General features: G+C 36.4%; 1 protein-coding gene across 2 annotated transcripts in view; it reads left to right on the top strand.

Moving 5' to 3' along the window:
- The window catches only part of AKAP11 (A-kinase anchoring protein 11), a 42096-nt gene extending 22096 nt beyond the window's left edge, over window positions 1-20000 (top strand). Inside the window, exons 8-12 of one of the 2 annotated variants that reach the window (XM_084294113.1) lie at window positions 2057-2212; window positions 6698-6781; window positions 7522-7568; window positions 9551-9711; window positions 15101-20000. In XM_084294113.1, coding sequence (XP_084150239.1) covers window positions 2057-2212; window positions 6698-6781; window positions 7522-7568; window positions 9551-9711; window positions 15101-15247 — 595 coding nt within the window. In that variant the 3' untranslated portion in view covers window positions 15248-20000. The remainder of the gene's footprint in view (window positions 1-2056; window positions 2213-6697; window positions 6782-7521; window positions 7569-9550; window positions 9712-15100) is intronic. The other variant, XM_084294114.1, reaches the window with a different exon arrangement.
- The last annotated feature ends 235 nt before the right edge of the window (window positions 20001-20235 follow it).

The following is a 20235-nucleotide window of genomic DNA, read 5'->3' as shown; positions in this document are numbered from 1 at the left end:
TGAGCCATGACTGAATCCAAGTTTGTTCCCTACCTGTATTTCACCTTCTGTACTGAAAAATAAAAGTAATTTATTCTGAATTATCAGTAGAACCAACTTTTGGTGCTGTCCAGACTGGACATTGCTTTAAAGTACAAAGGGTTTACTTTGCTTATGATTGTTAAAATAGTATCCTTATTATTGGAAGAAAAAAAAAAAATCTTAAGACACTTATAAAACAGTAACACAGTAGACAAGAAACTGATGTTCAGATTTCTGTATGCTTAGCGAAGGCTAATTTACCATTTCCATACTAACTTTGGGGCAAACAGCAACTCTTTCTTAAACTGCAGGGATCAGAATGACTGGAAATCTACCTTTTGGGTCCAGGAGCCATTTTTACATTGTTGCTTATTCCAGTTCATCATAATACTTATTTTCCTACTTTGTAGGGGGTGGGGAGCACAGAGTTCCTCACGGTGGCAGAGGATTTATTTTCCTTTAGTTTCTAGAGGGACATCATGATGAATAATAAAATAGACCTGTTTATGTTCAGTGGCTGAAGACTGCAGTGGATTTGAATTCATTTTTTTCAAGGTTTGACTAGAAACTCATACTAAGCTTCTGCCTGTAAACAGCAATGGAAATTTTTGTTCTTTGGGAGTAGTGATAGGCAGAGCTTTTGCAGAAAGTAAACCCCATTTTAATTTCTATGGTCTTTTCAGTAAAAGCATTTAATAACAAATTCTGGTAGTTTACAAATGCTAATAAACTGTTTAGTGTGGTGCAGCATATGAGGAGTTTGGAACCCTAGTCAGTGTGTAACCAAAAGAAGGTAGTAATATGTTTTTTTCTAATACCCACAGTATCAGAGATGGTACTTGGGTTTTGAATCACTTCTTAAAAATATTGCTTGAAACTTTTAGTTAGAATATGACAAGAGCATCTAAAATGCAGGGTTTGGATAAGTATTGTTTGTTGTAATATCTGTGACAAGGAGGAGATGTTAAGGTTTTAACATGACAAAATTTACAAATGCTTCTTACAGCATCATCCAGTGATGTTTCTTGAACTGTTACCTTCTGTGTTGCCTGGATGGACTGTGATTCAAACAGTCAAACTATTCTGAGCTGTATCTTCGCGTGCAAAAATTCATTTTTACTGGAGCGAAGCATTGACAGTGATGTGATTAGGGCTGGCTTTTTAAGTTGTGGATGTTACAGTGACTGCTTGCTGTGGTGGTAGTACGTTGATCATTTTTCTTGAGCTTTCTACCACGTCATCTACATCTAACTATGGTTTACCCATGAAGGTTAGCTCCTAACTATATGTTTTCATATTATAACTTCTTTCTAAGGAGTTGAAACTTCTTTAAAGTTACCAAACTGGGTCTTTTGAAGGATCTTATAATGACTACGTTTATTGAACATACCTGCTTGATTGTTGTTGTTTTTTTTTGGATTAAAAATGTAAATTCATTTCCCGAGGAAGGAAAAGTCATGTGTTTCTACACATACTTGAAACAGGAAGACAAATCTTTATCTGTGGGAAGACCCTTTTTCAGAAATGAAACAATTCTAACCTGTTAAATATCACTGTGTTCTTGAGCAATTTGCCCACAGTAGCAGACCACCTTGCTGGTAGCAGTGAAAGCAAGGAGGGGAAAGAGTTGAACAGTCCTATGGTGAGCAATTCCAAAAAATGTTAATTCTTCTGCTTGAAAAGCATACCTTGATCTACAGTCTGTAAGACTAAAATGCGTAGATGGTAAAACTGTTCAATGCTTCATAGCAAATAATCTTCGGAATGAGAGTTGTGTGTGCCATTCCCTCTGCCTTCTAGTAAAAGAGTTACAAATAGCAATCCATGATCTAAGCCTGTTGAAGTTTCAAATTGATTTAATTGCTTTATTTCTTATTTTGAGAACAGGGTACAAATTAATGGATACCCTTTACACCCTTTTATTTTTATTCCCCTTGGAAATTAGTATCTTTGCAGTAGTGTTAAATTTCTGTAAATGAATTAACACGGATTGGCATGAGATGTAGTGATGTTTTTGTCTTAAATTTTTGTTTAGCTCTGCTGGAAGAGAAGGATTTCACTCTGTTGAATCTATTGTTAGCCAGCAGATGAGCCTTAGTATTGGTGATGATAGCACTGGCAGTTGGTCCAATCTAAGTTTTGAAGATGAACATCTTGATGAGAGCAGCAGTTTTCTTCATCTCAGTGACAGGTAACTATGAATATATTTGTACAGTTAAACATTTATCTTGGCATCAGGTAACATGATATCAAGTGGTTTTCTCCAGGGGGGTGAAGGAAAAGATCTTATTTTGTCTTCAGTATTGACCTTTGTGTTAAAAATTACTCTAATGTGTTTGAATCTGTTTTCTTACTAAATATTTTTTTCTTGTTCATGAATGTTAATACTATATGGAGTGTAAAATACGTAGACTATGCATTTTCACTTAAGTCAGGGAGTTGTATCAAATAACACTGTGTGCAGCTTAAATATTAGCAAAAGATGCAGGTATTTTTAAAAACAGTCACCACACATAAAGAACAACTCGGCAGTAGTGTTGTTTATTGTGGTCTGGATTTAAAAATTAATGTGCTTTATGTAAATTCATCTATCCTCGAAAAGAAGAAATGTGCTCTTAGTTTGCATGAGGATTTTAAGCAGCTATTTTTAGGGGTTGACTTCTTAAGCTGTTGTAACTGATGTTGCTTGTGCACTGGTGTGTTACTAACCAGGAACTTACAGGTGCATAGTGTTGGAACTTACCTGTTTGGGATGGTAAATTTTTCCACAAGAGCTGCTTCTGCACTTCTCTGACTGATTGGTAGCCAGCTAAATTAAAGCAAGAACTTGAAAAATCGGCAACATCTGTTCTCAGAGGAAACTATAGTGAGTCGTGGCCCTAGCTTTTGCATAGGCAAGGTATGAGGAGTGAGTAAGTTTAGTTTTGCATGAGGGTTGTAACACTTACATAGAACATCCAGCACTTCTCTTGAAGAACAGTAGAAATGGGGAAGGGCTTTTCCTTTTTTTTAAAAAAAAAAAAAATAAATAAATATTTGGTACTAAAATGAAACTACTCAAATGTTTGCAATATTTTTGTTTTACTTAACCAAGTATTTTAATCCAACCAATACTAAAACTTCTTAGTCATACAACTAAATACTTTTATGAAAGAATGCATTGCCTTAAAGTTATTTTGATAATGCATTATCTATTGAACGAGTGAAAATTTGACTTACGTGATAAATTTGAACTATAAGGAAAAAAAGATCTAGTGTATTGGCAATTAGAATAAATATGGGTTAAATAATGCTGTGGGGAAAAACGTGCAAAAAAATACTCTGGACCTTTAGTACCCATCAAGTACCCATCATGTTTTTATTATCATTCCCAAAACATCTTTAAAAAAATAAATCCAAAACTTTAAAGAATATCTGTTCATTAGGTGAAGAATGACCTATTCTGGCATTTAACCTGAAGAATGGGGGGACGTAATCTGGATAGCAAGGTGTTGGCAGAAGAAACTGGCATGCACAAAATTATTTTTTTTGAAAAACTGCTGTGGATTGCTAACAGCACGCATGTGTTTGGCAGTAGGTTTTAGCAGGTGGAAATGAGAGGATCTGGGGTTATTGCCCTGAGCAAAAAGACATGGAGGGGGAGACCTTCTGTAACAAAACAAGCTTCACTAAGAATGCCAGTTGTGGAACAGTAATATTTTGATAATCTTCTCAGGAAATAAGGAAGTGTGTGGCAGTGATGAAGATTTGCTGCTTTTACTTTTTTTTAAGCAAACTTTTTTATTAAACAGGAAAATAACCTTGCCATCCATCATGCAGTTACAATAGTTGAAAGTTTGTTTTCTTTTTGTGCGTGGGGTCAGGACCATCTATTTTAAAATATTGCACTGATTATATGTAACCCATGACAATTTGAAATATTTAAAGTACTTCAGTTAGCTTTGTTCCCTTGGCAAAGGGAACATTTCTTAAGGCAAGCCATTTTCTCGTATCTGAGAAGCTGTCCTCAATCTTGTGCCATCCTTGAGGTACGAGGTAGCATTAGACTGATTTGTTTGTAGTGCCAATACATTATAATTGAGTAACATAGTGCACAGGAAGCAAGTTTTACTTGTGCAGAGGACCTGCCTTTTCCCCCAATATTTTCAAGGCCCTTTGCAGTATTCAAGGGATAGTGGCACTTGAGACTCCTTTAGCTAACGTTTTCTACATTATCTTCATAATAAGCTTACAAATTCAATTAATAGTAGTTTGAAATTTGTGGAAGACAGGCTGAGACTTCTCAGAAAACATACCAGTACAATCTGCAGCAGTCCAGTTCAATTTAACTGCCTTTGCTTTACTTCTCTCAGAGGGGGGGAAAAAGACATTTTTTGTAGTAGCTCTGTTGGCAAGGTCCATGCTCTCTGGATCTCAGGTCAATGTAAAAATTGTGCTTCTGCACCTCACAGAGGATTAAACTAACTGTAAGCAAGGGAGCAAGACAGCTTGGAAAGAAGCTTTATTTGAATGGAAACAAGAAGGAAAGTTTGTATCATCTGCTTTGCATTTCTAATGTCGGCAGCTTAAGGTTAGAAATAGAAAAAAGCTTAAGACTGTTGTTTATTTAACATATATAGGTATAGGCTTAGGCTTTTCCAGAAGATGAATCAGAGCATCCAGATGAGGTTATACTTCAGAGCAGACGTCTGTAGCCTTTGGCTGTATGCACATAATACAAAATCTTGAAGCAGATGAACAGAGTTACAGATCCCATATATAGGGTGTGTGTATATTTATACGTATATATAACTGAATGCTTTTCTTTTGGGTACTTCTTATGCTGGCTCATTTTGAAGAGCAGCATGAAGCATTATAATGCCTTTTTCTGTTTATTGCTTGTTCTGTCATCGCAGATCTTTATTTTCAAGATTTACTTTGTTGTAAGATGCTGAACTAAAAGTCACATAAAAAAAACAAAAAACAAAAAACAAACAAACAACAACAAAAAAAAACACCAAAAACAAAACACCACAACCTTCATATGTTGCCATATATAACCATACGATCCTAATCTCCTGGTTAAATATAATGTAATTTCAGACCAAGTTTGACCTCTGTAAAATAGATTAATGTATCTAATCAGAACAGTACTGTGCGTGAGGTCATTCTGTTAGCTTGCAAATACTTTTTCCTTTAGTCTGAGAACTGGGACAGCTTTTATTTCTACTTCTGCTAAGCTAAAACCTTCAAAGAAAGAGCCGGAGTGCAAAGCGTTGATACCAATGAATTGTGTTAAATCTCTATTCTATATATGTAATTCAGAAACAAAATCAATATTAACTTTTACTGTGGTACTCCTAGTACAGTAGCTTGAAAAATGTTTTTAAGACCAGATTTGCATTTTCCATGCAAATCAAACCAGTAATTGCAGATTCTTGGTAACTGCCTTTAGTACTTATTCTTTTTTTTAATTGTGCATTTTAATAGGTTGGCTTGCAGTTCTAGGACCAATTTTATTTGGAAGCTTCTGCTCTTCAATTTTCTTTATTTTTTTTCCCCTCAGTTAGGGTGTGTGTTCACATTGCAGGCTTGCTAACCTGCTGTTACTATATGGAAATCAGTATTGAAGCAGGCACACAGGGAAGCAAAAGACACTGACAGGTGATGCTGTTACTGACAGCTTCTTGAAAGAAATTAGTATCTGGCTCTTGAAATGTTCCTTTCCACCATTTCTTGTTTTAAATTTGATTATTTGCTGTGAGTGGGATGAGTGGGAAGGAAGAGTTTTGAGCTGAAGAAAGCATTTTCTTACAGCAGTTCCCTGGAATTGCAATGTGGCTGGTCATACCATCTACAGTAGATAATTTGTACTTATCACAACATGCTGGTTGTCTCAATCCTATCCCTGGAAGACTTCCAGACATGCTTAGGGGGAGGTATGAAATTGGGAAGTGGGAGATTTAATCCTATGAGTAACACAATTTTGTACGAGAGCACAGGGCTAGCAAATTAACTGCAGTGTCTAAAATACACTAGTGTAAAGACACTGTACATTTTTTCAGTTCTTTGCATCGACTTGAATGTATTCATGGAATAAATGCAATGTGCTTGTGAACTGAGTAAATTAATCTTTTTAGTCTTAGATTTATTATTGATTTATAAAACAAAAATTTAACTTAAAGACCAGTATTCAGAATTCATTTTTTAAAAAAGTATTTTTTTGATTTATTTTAAGAATTCCTTCTCATCCAGCTGTTGGAGATCAGTGCTGGGCTTTTGAAATGAGAAGGATTTAATTTGTGCAGTTTTCTTCACAATACGTAATACTAGGAACTTTTAGCTAGCCTTTAAACACATATTATATTTGTAATCCATATTCCTGTGAGTAATAGCACTGAATTTTTTGAGCTTGTATAAATGACAAACAGTATGCTTAGGCCTGAGGACAGAATTACTGTTAGCACTGATCTGGAAAATTAATGAGTACAAATTAATACTTTCACCTGTGTACAGAAACTTACCAGTTTTGCATTGGTATGTAAATTGCTGCTCTGAAGTTCCAGCTAACCTGTTTAGGAAGTTTGAGTGCTCTTGTGTTAAATGTCTTGTCAAAGCAGCTCTGAGGAAAGCAAAGGTTCTAGTTTGAGCTATTGTTCTTTTCTAGTTCAGCTGTGTTCTCTTCTTCTCCTGGCAGTAATGGTAACAGCAGTAGCTGGAGCAGTCTTGGTTTAGAAGGAGATATGTATGAGGAGAATTTATCCTTTCCAACATCAGACAGGTTGGTTGAGTTGAGAAACGTAAACCAGATGGGTTCCTCATAATTAATGCATGTAATCATCATTTTTGGGAAAATAAGAATATGGCACATTTTTTAATGCTTATACATTATTCACTCTCACTTAATCACTATATGATTTTTTCATTAATTAATCCATATTGAATGGTTAAATGTTGCTTTGCAAAATGATGAATGTGTTCTGCTTGCAAAATGACAGGTCCCATTTATGCATGTTTTTGCTTGCGGTTTTACAAATTTTTAGATTTACTTTTTTCATGCAAACTAGAGCTTGCTTCCTACAGGATTTCTGTTTTTCTTTTACCTAGTGGAAACTTTCAAAATTGCTTGGTGAATGATTTTTGTAGAACACTTACCATGCAGCAGCTTTGAATAACCTATAGCTGTTCATACCTGTGATATAAGATGGCTCAACCTTTTTGCATATGAAGCAAAACTAAACTGTCCTACTTAATTAAAATCAACAAGTTTTCATCTCATTCTAAAAGGTCTCTTCTCATGTTTCTCCTTTCCTCTCTTCCTCTAAGAGCAAATCTCATGAACTCCATGACAAATCTATTTCCAACATGAAATGGTGTGAGAAGCAAAGCTTCTTTTCATCATCATTCCTTAATTCTTCTATGATCTTCCTGTCCTTTACTGTTCAACCTTCATTACAGTCTTAAGATTGACTATATTTATTGTGCATATATTAATATTTTTGTTATATTTTAAAAATACAGTGATGGAACAGACGATAAAGATGAAGACACCAAGGATGCTGTAGAAGGTAATGTCAGTTCCAGTGTACACTGCTGTTCTTGGCCTGTGCACTTGACATAAGTTATTTTTGTTTATTCTTTGCTTTTGTAATCTTCAAAACAAAATTACAACCCTATTAATCCGTATTGATCATGTCACATGTTAGTCAAGCATTGGAATATTTTCACAGACTAATGCCCTGCTAACACTTGCTAATGCACTTGCTAATTCAGCCTTTGAGGAATGCTAGTCTCTCACTTTCAGATAACACACGTATTTAATGTATGGTAGTGAACACTGGTCAGTTTCTTGAAAGTATAAATTTATATGCATAGCATATCTTCTTTGTGAAATATATGATGAGTGATGGCAGTGCATCTGCATGACTGTTTGAGACATTGAAAAAGTCATTCATACTGACCATAGTAAGCTTTGAAGAGTGTTTATGAGAAACGATGCAAAAAAATTGGCATTCTAGCAAATGTATTGAATCCTTTTCTTAGTGAAATACAAAACAGGGTCTGTCTGGACTCCCGTTACAGCTTCTTTGTTTTCAGAGAACTTTGCACTGGTTCCAGTCTGAGTGAAGTGCAAAAGGTTGTTAACTCAAGTGAATACACAGTGCCTTCTGTGATTTGGTTTCTCAGTATGAGGCTGATCTTAAAGTAAATTACAGAGGTTTTCATTGGCTTTGCTATATTCTGAGGATAAAATAATTTCAAGAAACCTCTACTACCTGTTTACAGTGGTTGTTCAGTCACGTTGCATGTCTTCAAATGCAACGACATAAGCAGAAAGGTGTGTGATTGTATGTGTATTTTAAGCTCCTGGGAGACTGTACTGGTTTAAACCACGTTTCTTGACTTTTTTTCTGTAAATTAGATCTTCCTGTGAGGTATTAAGGCAATAACTGAATCATTGAGTGTGTCTATCCTCAAAAACTAATTACAATTAATATTTTCCGTTCTGTAGGTTTAATCTAGGCTGTTGGTATACTATTGCTTTTTGTTTTTCCTGACTAACAACAACAACAAAAAAAAAAAGCATCTCAAATGATCAAATTGCTTGAGGAAAATAGGGTTTAATTTTATTTCTTACATAGTTAGTGTCTCCTGTAGTTCAAGACACTGCTTTATACTGTATAGTGGATTTTCTAGTGACCATTTCTTCAGTGTGATTACTTCATCTTGGTATCGTTTTGAGAAGACTTCTGTTGCTTTCATTGTAAGACCATTTAAGTAGTATTCTGGGTAGAAAAACTTTGTGTGTGGTCTTGTACATTTGGAAGATCTAATTATGTCAATATCTAGAAGGTCTGGCTTTGTCAGAGCTGACTGTACCTTGTTTCTCAAATGGTTTGAGACAAAGTCTTGTCATTCTCAAATGCACATTTATTTTATAAAACTAAGAAACATATCCAAATTTCCTAGTGATATGTTACCGCAGTGCTTTCTGTGGAGTTTAGTGTCACTAATTTTTTTTTAATTGGTTCTTTCTCCTATAAATGTATTAGATTTTGGGACTCCTAGACCAATACTCTGTTACTCACCAAAAACAAACTTAGGTTGACAATTAGGAGCATGTACATACCTTATGTACTTCAACTGTAGCAACTTGGTTGGAACAGTTAGAACAGCACTGTAGTTTGAAAAAACTCAGGAAATCTGATTAACTTTATACAGGAAGGAGTTGTGAAATACAAACTAGAAAATTTATTAGATGAGGGCAGAGAAAAAACAGCAGCTGGAAAACTGAAACAACTGAAGGATGTGAGACTATTACTGTTCAGTTTGAAAGGTGGTATTAAATTCAACTCATTGTCATTTGGAACATGCATTAAAGCTTAGATTCTTTTTAATACTCACATGTTTGTATTCAGTTGTAAAATTTTGACCTTCATACTGTCTGTCTGTATTAATGTATTTAAGATAATAGTCTAATCAGTGAACTACAGAGACTTTTTGAAGCAATTTGAACCTGTAGATTTAATGACTTTATTTTTAATGTTAGGTTTGGAGCAAGTAAAAAAGACTTTAGCCATAGTAAATATTGATCTGGAACCAAATCTAGTGGACCCCCAGCTCAGAGCAGCACTCCAGTGGCTGGTAGCTTCTGAAACAGAGGTGTCCGATCTTCACTTTCATGACACTGCTACAGGAGAATTTGTCCTGGTAAGTACTTTGGTTTGCTGGACACTGGGGGAGAAGTGGGAGGTGGTGAAAGCAGGCTTTGCTTTGTTTTTATTTGCTACATCAGCCATTGAGCTTTTCCAATCAAAAATAATGAGGTATGCCAGTGAGGAAAATCATTATTTAAATCCAGATAGGTCAAAGTGGAACAGGCTGCTTAGTCTGTGCATGTACCGTAAATAAAACAGCATTAATCAAAGCTGAGCTATCTTGTTTCACAAGTTGTTTTCCTTGGCTTACTCTGAGGAAGATACAATTAGAGCATTTTTGTTCAGTGAAAAATGTACTTTTTCAAGCACTTTTTTAAACTTAGCATTTAATTGACTATAAATTGAAACTTCTAATTTGAAACTTCTCATTTCTGAGAATTTGCTTATGCAAATGGATTTGTAATATTATGTTCTGATGTACTGTCTCAGGTTTTATGCCAGCAAATGCACATTTTCTTACCAGAATGAAATTTAGATTCTAATTAAGTATTATGTATGTTTTTATTCTGGAAGCAGCTGCAATCAAAGCTATTAAGAAGGCTCAATAAGGCGGTTTCATTTTAGGTGCCTTTGTTTTGGTTTTAGAGATTGAATTTTATGTGACCAAAGAGAAAGCTGAATGTAAAGGAATTAGAGAAGATTCAGGAATTTGCATCTCTTAGGGAAAGGCCAAAATTTTGGCATACCTGCTGACCTGAGAATATTTCCATCACAAGCGTGATAGAAACTTTGTATTACTGTGAATCATAAAATTTATTCCTTTGTGATAACACACCAAACTGTGCATGATAATCCAGCATTTACCACATATTAGCTATTTTTTTTTTTTTATCTTCTGCCAAGGAATTAATTCAACTTTGCATAGCTACTGAAGGCCTAACTAAACAGCATTAGAGACAACACCTGCATGAGGTTGATAGGAATGATAACTTCCCAACTATTTTTATTCTGTGACCTTGTAATGTGTGGAAAAGTTACCACAAGTTAAAAATGTGGAGAAGTTAAACGTTAAGTCAAAAGTTAATGATTCCATTAGCATGCATTTAATAATGAATACCTAGGCAAAAACAAATAAATGTGTACAAGTATCTAAGGAAGCTAAAGCTTGCACAGAAACTTGCTACTGAGTCTTCAACTTGGTGCTTAAGCAAAACTCAGATCAGTATTTCAGGAGAAATGGGGTGTGAAGGGAAGTAGAGGTCAATATTACAGAATACTAAAGGCTCCCAAACTTAGGTGAATGTTTGCACCAGTGGTGCTTAGTTACTGTAGACTTGTGTTAAGAGTGTGAAAGGTATCTAAAGGTCAGTCTGGATCAGACCTGGGCTGAATTTTCCTAAGGCTGGCTTCTCCCTTTCTACATGTAGAAAGTCTGGAAAATAATGCTGGCTTTCTCTTCTGTGTGCGTAACTGTGTGGTGTATGCATGTGATCCTGGGAGTGCTAAGTCACAGAACCACAGCAGGGCTGAGGTTGGCAGGGACTTCTGGAGGCCATATGGTCCAACTTCTCCGCTCAAGCAGGGTCACCCAGAGCAGGGTGCCCAGGACCATATCGAGGTGGCTTTTGAAGATCTCCAAGGAGGGAGGCTCTCTGGAAATCTCTCTGGGCAGCCGGTGCCGGTGTTTTGTCACCTGCACAGCACAGAAGTGTTTCCTGATGTTCAGAGGGAACCTGCTGTGTGCCAGTTTCTGTCCGTTGACTCTTGTCCTGCCACTGGGCACCATTGAAAAGAGCCTGGAGGTGGCCCCTTTGCACTTTCCCTTCGGGGATTTATAGATCCACCCCCAGTCTTGTCTTTTCCAGGCTGAATGGTCCCAGCTCCCTCAGGCTGTCCTCACAGAAAAGATATTCCAGTCCTTTATTCATCTTGGTAGCTGTTGAACTTCTTACAGAATGGCCATGTCTGTATCTTAGTGGGTGTGCTGGGGGGCCCTCGCCAGTGATAAATAGAGGGGAACGTTCACCTCCTTTGACCAAACTCAGCCCGGGATGCCATCAGCCTTCTTTGTAGCAAGGGCTCATTGCTGGCTCATGCTGAGCTTGGTGTCCACTGGGGACCCCCACCCAGGTCCTTTGCTGCAGAGCTGCTTTCCAGCTGGGTACCCCCAGCATGTCCTCGTGTCTGGGTTGCTCCTCCCCAGCTGCAGGGCTCTGCAATTCTCCTTGCTGATCTTCACAAGGTTCTAATCTGCCCAATTTTTGTATTCTTATTTAAAATGACCCAGAACTTTGGGAAATAACTTTTGGGGCAAGTTGAAATATATTGCCTCTGCTCCTTCTCTGGAGGTTGGCATGTTTGGCTTAGAAGTATTTCTAATTCTTCTGCAACTTCTTACCATCGTAACTTTGTAATCTGCCAAGTTACTCTTTGAACTGATGCCTAAAAACACATAGGAAAGTATCTGGAAACCATTCTAGCTATCCTAATAAGAGAATATGCTGAAAAGAGCACTCTGAAAGATAAGCATCTGCTGTGTGTAGACTCCTTTAAAAAAAAAAAAAAAAAAAAAAAAAAAAAGTAATGTTCTGCTACCTGACACAAGTAATAAAGTGATACAGAATTAACACCTAAAAAATAAAAACATAGGATCTTCAGGCAGGCAATAGTGCAATCCTGAAAAAAATATACATTTTTAATAATTGATTCACTTGGTTTTACATATTAATTTCTCGTTCTCCAAGTGCAGTTATGTTAAAATGAACTGAAATACTGATTTTTCCCTTTTGGGGCAGAGAAAGATTACCTGGCTTTTATTCTGTCCCATTTCCCAGTTGTAATGTGTAACGCTGTCTGTCTACAGACCTGTTTATGTCTGGGCTGAATTGCCAAACCCCAGAACACCGCCTGTTATTGTCAGTCAGGCTCAGCATCTTTCCCTCTTTCGTAGGGTTTGAAGGAAAGTGCAGAATTCTCAGAGCACTGTCTCTGAACAATCTGTTATAGGAAAGACTAGGATGCATACAACATCATGTGATCATTTTTTGAAATTAAAATATATTTTAAAAAATTATATTTAAAAACAAGTATATTTAAAAATATTAAAAATATATATAAATTCAAATAACGAAAACTTTCTGAAAGGATGCGTGTAACTTTAATAAGATCCTCTAGAAATGTCCCTCTGTTCTTTCAGGATTATAATAAAAATGAGATATTTACCAGTACAATTTAATAAGTCTTACAGTTGGGCTCACGCTGGTGATCTTTGACCCAAATTGAGGTTCTTAAATTAGTAGTCATTCTCGGTTCTGTTGCTAGTAAAGCTAGACAGGTACCTCCAGAGGGCACTGCAGCCCAGCAGAAAACTGAACTGACCTCTACATAGAATCTTTCCCAGCTATGTTTTTTTTTTTGATCATCTCATCGCTATTTTGGCAAGGTACCTCAGTTATATAAGGAATGAACCTGGGCTTTTTAGATCACATTGAAAATAATTTTCACTATAAACAGTTGGAGGGTTCTGGAAGGGAAGAAAGACATATGCTTCTTTAGAGTGGGATAATGAGCCACTAATGTGATGTGGCTGTATGAAAGATAAAAGAACTACTAGTATATATCAGGTTAGGTATTACTAGCTGATACTGGATATAAACTCTTCAATGTTCATATTATGCTCAATAAGGCAGAAAAGTTAATTACCTGTGTATGAAGCAAAATACATTGGTTAGGAGCTAGTACAAGAAGCTGGTAAATTAGAGTGGATAGGTCTCATTTTTCTTTTTGGGAAGCCTCAACAACATGGATATGCAAGTACCTCGAAAACACTGAATTTTTAATCAGTGTGTATCTAGCTGTTGTAGGATTTCTGGTGTCCATCTTGAGTAAACTCAGTTGTTTCATTTGTGTGCTGGTAGGAAACATCAGACGTAAAGAATTGGTGGGATTAAACTTTGATTTCAATTAAAACAGAAAGATAAGCGAAGCCAGGTGCTTGCTCTCATCTTACCATGATGCTATCTTTTTCTTTAGGCAGAAATTTTAGGCTGTATTTGCTTAAGGAGGTCTTTAGACTTTAGCCAAACCTCTCTGGCATAAGAAAAAACACTATCCTTTTATACACCATTTATAAAATTGCCTGTTGCAGATTATTAACTCTTGTTTAATTGTGTATTTCAAATGTTACAAATAATTCACAGAAATAACGTCAGAGTTCAGCCTCTCTTTATATATAGAACTTATATGTAGAATCTGTGTTTTAACTGCAAAAAGTTTGTTTTCAGTATATATTCAAGATTAGAGGATTCTTTTTTGCTCATTCAAATTAATGCTTGCTCAGGAAGCTAACTGTTTTGTAGGCAAGCCAGTCCTAAAAGCATGTATAACTAAAAATACAGACTAAAATGTTCAGTGTCCACACTGTTCCTGCCAGTTCCATCACCTGCCTTGTTGCAGTCGGAATATCACCTAGGTGAAGTATCAGGGAGAAGTTGTCTTCCTCTTCATTTCTTTCCTAGAATTTACATATTTCAGTCTGACAGGTCTTGGGGAAAAGAAAAAAACAACACCATGAATATTTCATTTGGTAGCTGTGGAAGCTATATCACTGACTACTGTTTATGACTTTTGAAAACTTAATTTATAGAATATCACTGTAAGGGCTATAAAAACCAATAAAATCCTACCATTGCAAAGAATAAGGTGAATGTCTAAATTGTCTTTATTAAACGCAGCATTGATGGTGATGCTGCAAGCTACCAAGAATATATGTATTTTAAACTAAAAGATTTTTTTGCTCCTAGGCAAACTGACAAATCTGTTGTGTCTTAGTGTTGGCTTTCTTCCATACGTAGCTAATCTTGACACATCAGTAGAGGAAGTTTCTTGCTTGGATTCCTGGGTGAAAAAAATGTTTTAAGCTCCACCAATCTGTGTTCCCAAGTGGTAGTTTAACATAACCCTCACCTTTTCCTCTTCCCTAAGATGCCATAATTTCCCAGCTCTGAAGACGCTGTTTCCGTTGAGGGTAGCATCCGTACCACCCAAACCACACTATATGTTGTGAAAGGAAAATCCACATCCTTTTATTAAGACTGAGTTTTGACTTTTTATATGTGCGTTATTGGCATGGGAGGGGTGGCAAATGTCTTAATCTTGTGTTCAGAATTTCCTGTTTTCTGCAGGCTTGATGAACCACAGCCCTCATACCTGTGGCACCACATCATTTGAAAATGTCACTCCCTGCAGAAGAAATTTTAGTAAAAACTGCCCAAAAGAAAAGTGCTTGATCCTTGAGGAAGTTTTTGTTTTTATAGATGTGGGAATAATGATTAACTTGTTACAACTGATCTCTTATGAGCTAATGTTTCAAGAATAACTTCTGCAACTGCTAATCAGGATGTGCTGGTCAAAATATTTTATGTTCCCTGTCTCCCCTTTAGCTTTCCAGAAGACTGCGAGAAAGGAATTGGAAAGTGGGAGATCTCTTGCAAGCAGTGTTGAAGTACTGTGAAATGATAGAGAAGGCGTCTGATGGAGAGCAAGCTCTGAATAAGTCTTTGGCTGGGTGGCTACTGGAAAATGCCTGAAAAAAAATCCAAAGATGCAACACTCTTCGCTTCATTCCTCTTTGAAAAGGAGATAGGAAGAACACAGATACGCAATGTAAAATCCAATTAATGAATGTTCAAGTAATTGTCAGCATTTAAAAGACTGAGGTGAAAGTCAAAATAGCTGTGCTGTGCTTTGTGATACTGTGCACATGGTATGTTTATTCAGTCCATAATCGATATTGTCCAGCCATGCATAACTTGTATTTACTGCTGTGTTCAGACCATTGAAATAGTTATGAAAAAAATACCTTGTCCATGACAGTAGTTGAGAGGAGACGGTCTCAGGCGTGATATTCAGGATTCCTGCTGTACCAGGATAGCCCTTTTTCCCATTTGTGTGTGCTGTATTTGCAGTAGGACTAAGAGAGTTTATATTCTAGAAAAATGTGTTCCAAAAAATCCTACTGCAGACAACGATAAAAATTACTGATCTTGGCCAGGTGTTTTGTGCCCAAGGGCAGAATAACCAGGGGGAAAATTGTGGCTTGTCCAAGCAGACCTTTAGGACAGTCTGCTTTCATAGCTGCCTTTATCAGATTTAACTGCCTGTGAAGATGTGAGTCTGCTCTGAAATTGAGGTGCAAATACATGTTTCCTCTTGTTGACCAGAGAACTGGTAACTTGTGGTAGAAGGGCAGAGTGGGCAGCTGAGCATAATTTCATAAAACCTTCGGCAAAGTTTCCTGAATCTTGCCAATCGAGTTTAAATTGTTAAATTTCTTCCTGAAGCTTCTTGTATGTGAACACTTGAACAGACATTAATGTTGAGTCTGAAGAATTTGTTTGTTGGTCTCTGTTGTGGTTTAACCCCAGTAGGTCGATAAGCACCCCACAGCTGCTTGCTCACTTCCCCCTCAGCGGGATGGTGAGGAGAACTGGAAAGGTGAAAGCGTGAGAACTTGTGGACTGAAATAAAGACAGCATAATAAGTAAAGAGAAGCCGCACTCACAAAGCAAAACAAGGAATTCATCCAGTACTACCCATCGGCAGGCAGGTGTTCAGCCATTTCCAGCAAAGCAGGGTTCCGTCATGCCTAACAGTTGCTTGGCAGGACAAATGCCATGACTCCAAATCCCCCCCTTGCTGCCTTTACCCCAGCTTTATTCCTGAGCGTTATGTCATCTATATAGTGTGGGATATCCCTCTGGCCAGTTGGGGTCAGCTGTCCTGGCTGTGTCCTCTCCCAGCTCCTTGTGCACCCCCAGCCTGCTCACTGTCAGGGCAGCAGGAGGGGCTGAAAACTTCCAGGCTCTGTGTAAGCGCTGCTCTGCAACAACAAAAACATCAGTGTGTTATCAATATTGTTCTCATCACAAATCCAAAACACAGCACCCTGTGAAACTCCATGAAGAAAATTAACTTTATCCAGGCCAAATCCAGGACAGCCTCACACACACATGTGATAAAAGTGGCAGATAGAATCTTTTTCCTCTGAGAATTTTGCTCATCTATTTGACCAGTCCAATTCTTTATTTCTTACCTTCCATATAAGTTTTCTCACCAGTAATGAAGATAATTTTGTTACATTTTGAGCACTTCAATGTTAGCAAGGAAGGCTAATTAAAACATAAAAGATAAATTTGTTGTAAATTGATTTTTCATTTTTCTTTACTACCTTTGCTGATTTTTTTTCAAGGCACTTCTGGTCAAGTCGTTATAGCAAATCTAATGTTTCTTACTAGCGCTGCTGACTTGCATTCCTATCTGAAGGAAAATCTGGATTTTTATCCTGTGGTTTGAAAGTGCTTTTTGGGTTATGTTTGTTTGTACATCCTTTGTTTAGAAAAAGACACATGCTAGTAATTACAAGGCTGCCACCTCAAAATTCCCTCAAAATTCAAATCACTTGCAAGAGAATCGTGGAGTTTTGCTTATGTTGGATGAGCCACAAAATCCTAATGGCTTTGTCACAAGGAAATACACTGTTGGTATGTCGTATGACTTTCAGGGTTGGATCCTAAATGAAAATAAGTGAAGTCTCTAAATCTATTCATGAATTTTAGTGCAATATGGCAACTGATTCCTCCTGCCCTCCTAAATTACTCTAAGGTGTCACACTGGTAATCTCAAGAGCACTTTTCTTGCAATGTTTTTGTGTGTCAGGAAGGTATTCTGCTAGTCATTGAAGGTCTTTTTGTAGAGACCTGGGTAGTTCTAGTCTTCATTTGTCATCTGGATTTCAAAAGGGACCCTGTCTTGGATCTCAGAGTTTACCTTTCAAACTGAGGTAAAGATTTGTATATGCAAATATGTTCACACACGTGCGCGCGCACACACATAGGTATGTGTATGTATCTGTACATGTATTAGATCTCACCTATAGGAACATGCAACATAAATTTTTACTGCTAACTTAAAATTCCATGTTATTCTTATAGGTTATTACCTCACTTCATGTATCATTTCACTGATTGAAAGATTTATGTATGTCATTTGACAAAGACACAAAGACCAAAAAAAAAAAAACAAACAACAAAATTGTGCTGTTTTTCCTTGTTATAGGTAATTGACGTTAAGTGACGGAAATGTGTTTTCTCTAGAGCACAGAGGGGAAAGATTTTAATTTTTATATGTGGAGGATGGGACTAATGACAAATACACTTGAAGGGTTGTGCACATTTATTTCTTTATGTTTCTTCACCCTCCCCCAAATTTTCCTTTTCCTTCCCCCCCCCCCCACCCCCCCCAGGTGTAGCCTTTGACAACATTGACTTTCAGCTTTGTTCTAGACAAAAGTTTGGAGCCATTCTCTGGCTTTAACATTTTCCCTTTAATAGATCATTAATGTACTTGCATCAATTTAACTTGAAATTTGAAATGTCAAGAAGATCAAATACAAAAAAAAAAAGCATTCCTCGGAACTAATTTTAGCTTTGCATTTTGGTATTCCATCTGAAGTGAAAATTCATGACGTGAGGATACAATAGGGCTAGTACAGTGTTTCTGTACTTGTCCAAAAAGCCCAGCTGAGAAGTTGGTGAAGCTTTTTCTTTTTAATTGCCTTTTCTGGTTAAAAGGTAGAAGCAGATTGTGCAAATTTGAAAACTTAAAACTGTTCCAAAAGTTAATTAGACAATAGTTGCACTAAAAATGGTTGTTGTAAATGGAGTCATCTTTTCAGACTGGATCAAATACATTGCATAACTCTATTGATTGGTGTTAATGAAGAAGTTGATTTATTAGCCTGCAAGGAAAGTAACAGCTTCCAAATTACATGAGGAGAAAAGTTACAAAATATTTCATTTTTTACTTAATTGGAAAAAGCATAAAAACAGCCTTTCAAAATTATTATAATTGAATAATTTTAATAACCGTTGGGGAAACCTTGCTCTGATTGTGTCTAACTGGTGCTGTCTGTCATATTAGTGACACAGCTGTTCTTTGCTAAAGTGAGTCTTAATGCTATTACTAAGTTTATTTAAAACTCCTGACCACAAATACAGAAGTGAAAATGAAAACTGTAAAAACATAGAGGACCACGTTTTGGTCCAGTTAAACCAGACAAATGTGCTTTATAAACACATAATGAGGTGTAGTTTTTTTTTCCTCTTGCATTTTTTGTATGGGAAACCTGACATAGTAATTTAATTTTAAAGAAAATATACAGTGGTGTTACTGTTCCATAAGGCACCCTCTCTTTAACACTTCATTAAATACATTTGGTGTTCTGAAAAATAGAACTGTTTTGATGTTTTGTAAGATACTATAGAAAAAGCACTTGGAAAATCATCCCTCTATAAATTAGCAAATAGAAGTGGCCATATTTAACATAAATCTAAACATTTGCAGTGGAGTACATAAATCATACAAAAGTACGCATAAAGCCTAAATATAGAAAACAAGACAAATCCACATGCTAAGCTTAAAGATCTACTGTCTCAAAATGAGGATGTGAAAAAGGAGTCAATACCACGTACTTGAATATAGTTTGCATAGTATGTTTGTTCTTGAGTAAAAAAAAAAAAAAAAAAAAAAAGACTGTGTAAACTTTTTAAAAATAATAAAATAAAAAATAATAATAAAAAAACAGCAAACACATAAACCCAGCAACCCACATTCCGAGACTAATTAGGTCTCCCCAGAATGGTACCAGATTTTAAATGTTTTCAAATACTACTTGTCTGGGACCTTTTCTATAAAGAGCCACATATTGTTGGAGATGGGAACACAGTAAGTACCAAACACTGTCACCAGCGCAAAAAAAAATTAGTTTTACACAGGTGATTTGCAAAGATTAAGGAATGATTTTAGTGCAAGAATTCTGGCTTTTCAGCAAGAGCCACTACTGTCAAGCATTTACTTTACTTGAGCTCTGAAGAGGCAAGTACAGAGCCCAGCCACTGTAGACACTTTATTTTATACCATCTTTGTACATTCCTGTTGTATAGCTGGGGTTTTAGTTTTAGAGGGCCTTTGTTCTGTTGTAATGTCTAAATAGTATTTAATACTAAACTTTATTATAATTCGCTGGAACTGCTGCTTATTTGTGCAGTGTTAAGGTAATTCACAGCCCAGTTAGTGATGCAACTGTATACCAAAAGCAGTCTGAATTACTATAAATGTTTATGTAACTGTACTCAATGAATATGAAGGTCTTGTACTGTATAATGGTGATGAGTTTTGCCATTTTAATAACTATATTCAGTTTTCAGATTATGAACTCCAGGTTGCACTAAATTTGTTCTTGTTTTAGCAGTGGCTTAAAATAAAACATTTCACTGGCTTCAAGAGATCTGTCATTTCTTGTAAATTTGTTATTATTTTTCAGCTAAGATTGGTCTTGGTCAGTGGTTATGTGAAGGCACTTGAAGAACGAACTGCATAGTAAATAGTGCTAGTGCATCAGTAGATGGCATACTTCTTACAGAATTAAGTTGCTGTCCAGGAAGAATAGGAGAACACTCTTTTACCGTCTTTGGGTTGAAAGGTAAGCACAAAGTGTCGGTCATATTAAGTACAGTTG

The sequence above is a fragment of the Netta rufina genome, assembly GCF_964035555.1.
Source record: "Netta rufina genome assembly, chromosome: 1".
NCBI classification, from domain to species: domain Eukaryota; kingdom Metazoa; phylum Chordata; class Aves; order Anseriformes; family Anatidae; genus Netta; species Netta rufina.
This window is presented reverse-complemented; position numbering and strand designations above follow the sequence as displayed.